This window comes from Nyctibius grandis, chromosome 31 (genome assembly GCF_013368605.1).
Source record: "Nyctibius grandis isolate bNycGra1 chromosome 31, bNycGra1.pri, whole genome shotgun sequence".
Taxonomy (NCBI): domain Eukaryota; kingdom Metazoa; phylum Chordata; class Aves; order Nyctibiiformes; family Nyctibiidae; genus Nyctibius; species Nyctibius grandis.
This window is the reverse complement of record NC_090688.1, coordinates 2,117,615-2,125,497: the sequence shown is the minus strand read 5'-3', so window position 1 is coordinate 2,125,497 and position 7,883 is coordinate 2,117,615. Positions and strand designations below refer to the sequence as shown.

The 7,883-nt window shown below is 45.8% G+C and overlaps 1 protein-coding gene across 3 annotated transcripts in view; it reads right to left on the bottom strand.

Annotated features, from left to right (window-relative positions):
• Positions 1 to 109: 109 nt before the first annotated feature.
• Positions 110 to 7,883, bottom strand: part of MLLT1 (MLLT1 super elongation complex subunit) — a 31,628-nt gene continuing 23,854 nt past the window's right edge. For 2 of the 3 annotated variants that reach the window (XM_068420451.1, XM_068420452.1), the window contains exons 9-12: positions 7,337 to 7,436; positions 7,042 to 7,113; positions 5,216 to 5,287; positions 110 to 4,525 (exon numbers count right to left, since the gene is read on the bottom strand). In XM_068420451.1, the coding sequence (XP_068276552.1) occupies positions 4,397 to 4,525; positions 5,216 to 5,287; positions 7,042 to 7,113; positions 7,337 to 7,436 (373 nt within the window). In that variant the 3' untranslated portion in view covers positions 110 to 4,396. The remainder of the gene's footprint in view (positions 4,526 to 5,215; positions 5,288 to 7,041; positions 7,114 to 7,336; positions 7,437 to 7,883) is intronic. The other variant, XM_068420453.1, reaches the window with a different exon arrangement.

Sequence of the window (7,883 nt, the reverse complement as noted above, 5' to 3'; positions counted from 1 at the left end):
TCCTGGCTTCTATATTTCTAATGGAAAATGTTTTGGATAACGAAGTGCTGCAGGAGAGGCTGGTTGCTGGCTCTGGAGAAACAATACAACAAACAAAAAACGCTTGAAGTTTTACTTTTCCATCTTACTTTATTTCACTTTTTTCTAGAAAATTCCTCCATAGTTCCACAAATTTAACAAAAAGTTTAAAATTCAGGACAAACAATCCTGTAACGTATTACAAACATGATTTTTTTTAATTTTTTTTTTTTTAATCTTGAAGTTAGTCTTGGGCCAGCTGAATTTCTTACAGCTGAGTGAAGAATTCATTTCCCAACACAACTTTTAAAATCCTCAAGTGACAAGGTATTTAATACCTCGGCTCTAGGCAGAAATACAATTAAAAATTATCTAGAAGTTGAAGTACTTACATTTTCTTTTTCTTTAGGAGTGCAAACTCATCTTGTCAGGTTTTGATGGCTATTTCACACCCCCGGGGAAAGCAATTTTCATCTCTTTTGAGAAGCAATAACTCGTAACAAGGTGCACACGGGTTGTCTACAGCATCGCCACGAGCACGCGCTCCGGTGCGTCCGCCCCCGCGCCAGCTAAACCGTGCAGAGCCCGAGTGATTCGGGGCTCTGCTCGCAGAGAACGGGACGGGGCAAAAGCTCCACGAGGGAAGTTGAAAGTTTTTCTCGCCATCAAATAACGTGTCAAGATCTGACAAAAAAAACAAACTGCTTCTGGATTGTTGCATCAAGCGCTTCGCTAGTTCTGACGCTACCACCGCACGCAGCGAGAGAGTTGGCGGCAAAAATCATTGCACTTCCACGAATTCAGCCTGACCCCAGCACGGACAGTCTCGTCACTCCGGGTCCCACCCTCCTCAGCCGGGGTTTCGGGATCCAGCCAGCCTTACTATCCTTTTTTCCATTATTTATTATTTTTTTTTTAATAGTAAATGTCAGTAATCAAAGCCTCAAGGCTTAACGTCCGCAGACCAAGACAACAGGAAAACACTCCTGACCCCTCTTTTGCCCTTCAATACCAAGCCAAGGACAAAGGAAAAGCCACGTCCTGATCTCACCTCCACCACGATTCCATTCAAAGCAACTCTGCGAGCCTTCGGGCTGATCAGCGCTTGGTCGTGCCTTCAGTGACAAGAGAAGGACACTGAAAAGTAACAGAGTTCTGTCCGTTTTCCTTGGAAAAACCATTATGGCTAGAAGTCAATTTTGGAGATTTATTTTTTTTTTTTCCTTTTTTTTTTTTTCTTTTTTTTTTAAAACAACGCAAGCTACTACACATCCTCGAAGACCTGAAGCAATGCCGACGGCAGCACTGCCCCCTCCTTCCTAGAGTACAAGAATCCATCCATGCTCTCAAGAGTGACACAAGAACAAACACTTTATCCACAAATACCTGTACACGGCCTGTTCAGCACAGCGGTCAGCCAGCCTACAGAGAATCTACACAGGGAACTCGTTCATCTGGAACTAGAAGGGGACACAAGGTGAGGCCCAAATGTGACCGTTCTTTCTTTGCAGAGTCATTCCTCCTGCGGTCCCCGACGCTACCACATACCCCAAAAAACAACAACTCCGTAGAACAACTAAGTACTTGCAAGAAACCTTTTAGTAACAAATCAGCATGTGCACACACTGGAAAAGAACTATTGCTGGGGGGGTGGGGGGAACAATCCTATTTCAGGTTTTCAAGGAGATTATAAACAGGCTAAAAAAATCCATGTGTAAAATACTTCTTATAAAAACCAAACAAAATTCCTATCAATGCTCATCAGACTTCACGAATAAAGTCGGTTCCAGGACAGGACGATGCCACAGCCGCGGGGTGGGAGCCCCCAGGGACTCCCAACCGAGTTCAAGAACACCCTCCCACACGTGTTCTTGGACCGGCTGGGAGCAGCGTGACGATTCAGATCTTAACACGAGGAGGGGACAGAAGGGAGGTGGCACCTCCAATCCCTCACGGGGCAACTCTGGAGGCTACTGGTAGTCCCAGGAGAAACGCTGCCAGGATGGGTGACACGGATGCGATGGCTGTGGGAGTAAATTACCCGGGTGGAAAGAGGAGGCAAAGACCTTGGGAGATCTCGGGCTCAGGCTGGCGACCACCGCTGCTCCTATTGCTTCGGGGACAGGACAGTGTCACCAACCCCAGCCTTCACTGGGGGCAGCGGGCAGGAGGGGCCGCTCCACACGCCCAGGGAGCCAAGTCTGGGGCCGTGACCACTGCACAAGGCTTGCCTCCACGCCACACACCCAGCAGAGATCATGAGTAGTTTGCGTGTACCCACCGTGCCCAACACAGCACACGGGCGAGTCTGTGACACTCGGGGACTGTGTCTGCCGTCCTCCACCGCGGTGCGTCCCACTGCCGACCGACACAGAACCGCAGCTCCTCCTCTTCCTGCTGTCCTCCACCTTCTCGGTGTACATTTGCGCCCAGGGTTTCTATCCAGGCTTGGCGTTGTCCGTCAAGAAAGAAAACAGCTGAGATCACTGTCGTGACAGGGTTTGCACCTGGCATGAGCTCGATTTTTTTTTTATATATATATATATATATATACACACACACACACACAAGACACATGAAAGATGGTACAAAGACAAAATTAATGGGAATCGGGTCAACATGACCCAACTCAAACAAGCTTATCATCATATTGCCACTTAAGTTGATTAGTTGCAACATTTCCATGATAAAGAAAGGGGGAACCCAAAACAAGGGACCGCAATTTCATAACGGAGAAGGGACGGCAAACCCTGGCGTGATGCGACCCCCCCAGCTCCCACCCGGGGCTGTCACAGATGCGGGAGGTCCGCTCACGAGCGGAGGGCTCCTCTGGACCGCTGCTCTCCTCCTCGCTGCCTGCAGCCCGCTGAACATTTGGCAAAAGCTTACACACTGACTGGAAAAACGGAGCGATTCTTCAAATAAAATACTGAATTGAGGGAACGGGAGTGTAATACAGTTTGGATGAAAGCTACAGGACTTTCCTCACACCCACCGACACAACACTGGGAAGGCAACACTAGTTTAACTAGAAATATATCAAAGATTCTGGATTAGTGTTTAGTTTCCTGCCATTTCTTGACCAGGCAGCGAGGCGGGAGAGGGAGGAGGAAACAAACCTGACTTCACTCGGTTTGAACATCAGCGTTTTCCAGGTGTGTCCCAAGACAAAATTCTCCCTTGTTTTGGTTTTCCCAAAGTACAGCCACTACTATAGGGGCCACTGTAGGAGATTCCTCTTTGAGAACATAGAACAAACCCAATCACGTCTTTTGGCAAAAAGTTATTAAACACTGACAAAGGAAAAGACGACAGGTGAGTCCCTTCCAGAGCACAAAATGCTTCCAAGAAGATCGCTGTTCAGCTTTTGAGACACTAAAAATTGTCCACAAGAGGCATTTTAACAAACAAGTCAAATCTTATTAAGCGCCCTTACCCCTGCCATAGCCATTAAAAAAAAAAAACCATAACAGAAAAACACACCCTTAAGATCATAAGACCCAACTAGGCCCTTCTTATACATACAGTACATACATATATATAATATATATATAAAATATACAGCTTACAGTTTTGTAGTCCTATTACAGTTAAAGCAGACTGAAAGGAGTGAGACTTTGTTTAGGAGCTCAGATCAACAAACAAGACATCTCAAAACCCCAGCGGGAGACAGCAGATTCTAGAAGCCTCTTCAAAGAGCACGAACTGTCTCTGCAGGAAGCTGAAGGTCCTGCGTGTGGAACGATGCCCTGGGAGCCAAATGACAGCAGTGCTCTGTACCGAACCGCAGCAGAACTAACTTGCAAGTGATCAAAAACTGGAATCTGTTCCCCGTTCCTCTGCAGCAGAGCAGCAGGACCCCTGGGAAGCCTCCTCTGCCACCCGTCTCTCGGCTAGCTTTGTAAAAGCCAATCTTGCTTACGCAGCATGAACGCTTTTCTTTGCAGAGCTGGAGGAACCGGGGACTCGCTAGAGCTCTCCGCAGGCAGGCTGGTCCCTAGATTTGGTGAAGAAAACATCGTCCACGCTTCTCCAGATCTCAGAGACGCCTGAAAACGTGCTCTTAAAACACAGTTTCTTGAAGGAAAACCACAAAGATCACGCTGTGCAGCTAAGTGCAGCACGTCTTTTGCTCTACTCAGGACCTGTGCCCACGCGTACTTATGAAGCTAGGGAGGACAGACTCAGCGATACGGGCGCTTGGTTGAAGCCTACAAGAAAGTGCAGCTGGCTGTGCATTCCTAGAGCATGGCTGTTCTCTAAGGCAGTGCTTCGGGTGAATCAAGAGAGTAAGAAGGCCTAGTTCCATGGGTTCGTTTCCTGGTACCAATAAAGGGGATTTCTGGTTTCAAAAGCAGCCTGCTTCTGAGGCCAAGCGTCATGTCGCTACCGCTTCCAAGTAGCTCTGCAGCTTACGGACGGTTGTCTCATCCAAGGAGAAGAGGTCAAAGTCAAAGGTTGTGTTGGTAACGTTAAAATGCCCAGTTTCCTCAATGAGATTTACAATCTGTACAGAAAGGAGACAAGCAGGGATGTGTACAGGGACCCCAGAAAGATCAAATACAGCAGAAAGGCCAGCACAGAATCACAGAGTCAACCAGGTTGGAAGAGCCCTCTGGGATCATCGAGTCCAACCATTGCCCTGACACCACCCTGGCAACTAGACCATGGCACTAAGTGCCATGTCCAGTCTTTTCTTAAACACCTCCAGAGATGGTGACTCCACCACCTCCCTGGGCAGCCCCTTCCAATGGCTAATGACCCTTTCTGTCCAGTCCTTTTCGCATCCCTTTAGAACAGCCTCAGAGATGAGAATGTCTCACAACACGAAGGGAATCCTCTCCCAAAATAGCAAACCTGCTCCTCCTGCGTGCCTGACTAGCTCAGGCCAGAAAACGACACGGGTGAACTTCTTTCCTTTTAAATTAGACCAAGAGCACCCAGCTTTGGGACTGCTCCCAGGATGGCAGAGGAAAGATGCACAAACCACACTTCTGTATCTTTTCCAACAAAAACATGCATGCACATCTCATTTTTTTTTGTTTTTCTACATATATTTGCTTTTAAAGTGAACCAGAGCCTCTCATGAAGGAGAGGCAAGTGAAAGGTCAAGCATCACAGCGGTCTGGCTGAGACCCTTGGACATAAAGATGACCAGAGTACAACAGCTTGCCAGAGAGCTGACAATGATCTCTACCTGCTGTAGCACGTTGCGCTCTCGTAGTGCCATTAGTCGCCTGTGAAGCTCCACTAATTCATCAGTGTAGGCCTGTAAAGGAGGCAGGAACAGAAACAGTGACATACGTGGCATGTTTGTATGACTGTCAAAGTGACTTCCCTAGTGAGGATCAGAGGAACTTGAGGCCCTTTCAGACATGTTCCTATTCCCAATTTTCCCCTAAATTTTTTACTGCCTCCTCCATCCTTAGCAATTACTGGGAGACTAAAGACTTCCCATAAATACGGCTGGTCTGAAGGCCATCAGCAAGACTAATGACACTGTTAAACACCTGCAACCAGCTTTAAGAAGTGGTCAGAATCTCTGAGCTTAGAGGAACTCAAGGTGAAGTTCACCTTGGTGAACTTCAGTGCAAGTTCTTCATCAGCAGGTGGTCCTAATGAACTACTCATTACTTGAAAAATACCTGCAGCAGTGACCAACATCCCAGCAATCTGCTGAACAAGGATTTGTGTTTATATAAGGAAAAATTCTTTGAGGGCACTCTATTCCCAGGTAGTTTTACACACACTGCAATGGGAAATGCAGGATTGTTGACAAGCTCAACATGTTAATTGTTCTTATAGAAGGGTCTTTTTTTCTTTTTTTCTTTTTTTTTAATTTAGGCAGCCAACAAGGCAAATTTCTGTTGGCACAGCATTGCTCACAGGGAATAGATTCTTAATCTGTAAAGCTGCCCCAGAGCTGTTCATGTCTATATCAGCAAAACTGAACTCATTGAAGTAATTGTACCAAGGCAAAAAAAAGAAATCCCAAACAAACTCCCTCCCCAAGATTTATGAAATCTAGCCCTCCCCAGCATATTCACACAGAGAAAAGCATTTCTCCCCACACACCCAAGCAGCACTGAATGCTGTGCTTGCTGCGAGAGCTGGTGCCTTTTATAAAACCTCTGACTGCTGGAGAAGCTGATGGTATTTCAAGCACTCTCCTCCAGGGTCTCAAGGGTGTCCCCTTCTGTCTGTTTTAAGTAGTCTAATAAAAGACACTATTACCTACAAACCTTGCCCCAGATAAGCCATCTCAGCTGTGGTTAAGTGGAAGATTTTGTACCTAGCAGGAGCCTCAGATGCAAGTATCTCCAAGATCTCACTTACACCTAACACTAAGTGATTAACCTGTGCTGTGTTCTCCTGTTGAAACAGTGTTAAACACACACGAGTGAGAGCTACAGACTGATTCTTTGGTTAGTCTAGTGTAATGACCTCAATGATTAGACTAAGGAAAAGTATTCAGCTCCCATTTGGTTGATTTCTTTACAAAAAAAAAAAATCACAGTGGGAGAACTTTCTGGACAGCTTGGGGTTTGGCTATTTGCTTACAAGTTAGCCATGCTTTAGGAGCACGTATGCTGCTCTGCTTTCCTCAGAGGCAAGAAGGGAATTTCATTGAACAAAGGGTTCAACTAAAGCAGCAAAGCACAGCATCAAACAATCTTTATTTGTACAATCAGAGATAGATGAAAACTGCCCTTTAATGAAGAGGCACTCACCACCGCAGCAGTGGCCAGAACACTGGTTCAGACAAAGGGCAAACAAATAAAACAATTTTAACATTTTGCATATGGAAACGACCTTGGGGTTCATCTTTTTAATATACACAATTTCTGCAGTGTCACTCCCCAAAGTCTGTCCTTTCAACATCTGTTTTTCAATATACTCAAGCTTTTAACCTGCCACGACAGAACAATCTGAACAGGCTTGGCTGATTCAAATTGTTTTCTACACAGAGATGTTAGTGAGCATCCAACTGTTTATTTAGGATATGTAAATCCACAGACATACCTTGTCATATGTTCCCTTCTTCAGGATCTTCTCTGGCTTGTTACAAGACTCTGGGCTTTTTCTTCCAGATGCCTGAGGGTAAAAAAAATCAACATTAGGGACCAAAATTAGTGCAGATAACGTGGTGGTTTAACGGTTTGGGTGCACAGCATTGAACAGAGAGACATTACCTGTGTGATGAAGAGAGTGAAATAGGGAAAATTTGGTGCAAGACAGAACAAACACCATGGACTGAACACAATGCAGGAACCAAGTGGTGGAAAGTAGCATCGTGTGGGCATGTAGGATGTAATACCTTATTGTTTGCTGGGGGCAGTTTCTGACCAGGAGGTGGCTCTCGACTCGGCAGGCAGGAATCTGCACTGTTATCACTGTCGCTGTCACTGAGGCTCAGTCTGAAAAACAAGCAGCAGAGAATTAGCATCACTAGGTAACAGAAAACTTACTTTGCTGTCAACTGAACCACACAGAGTTAAGTGAAATTCTCTTCTTTATTATAGACTCCTGAATTGTCTGGGAGAAACAGTCAGTCTGTAATTTCCAAGAATCCCTTTTTTCCCAGCTGACATCGCCTTTGCCATCTTTCCCTGAGCAGGCAGAGTACAGAGGTTTAGTTTATACCTGACAGCAAGCAGTTCAACCCTTTCATACACCAATCCCCTTAGAACAACTCAGTAAGTACCACCTGATTTTCACAAACAGCAACTGTTCATTTTGGGGATTCATTCCAAGATCACCAAGTACCTGCAGGAGAGGTTTACCAACACCTCCACTGAGAACACAGGCAGGCAAAAAAAAAAAAAAAGCATTTAGTGTTTCTGTTGTGACCTTTGAGATTTCCT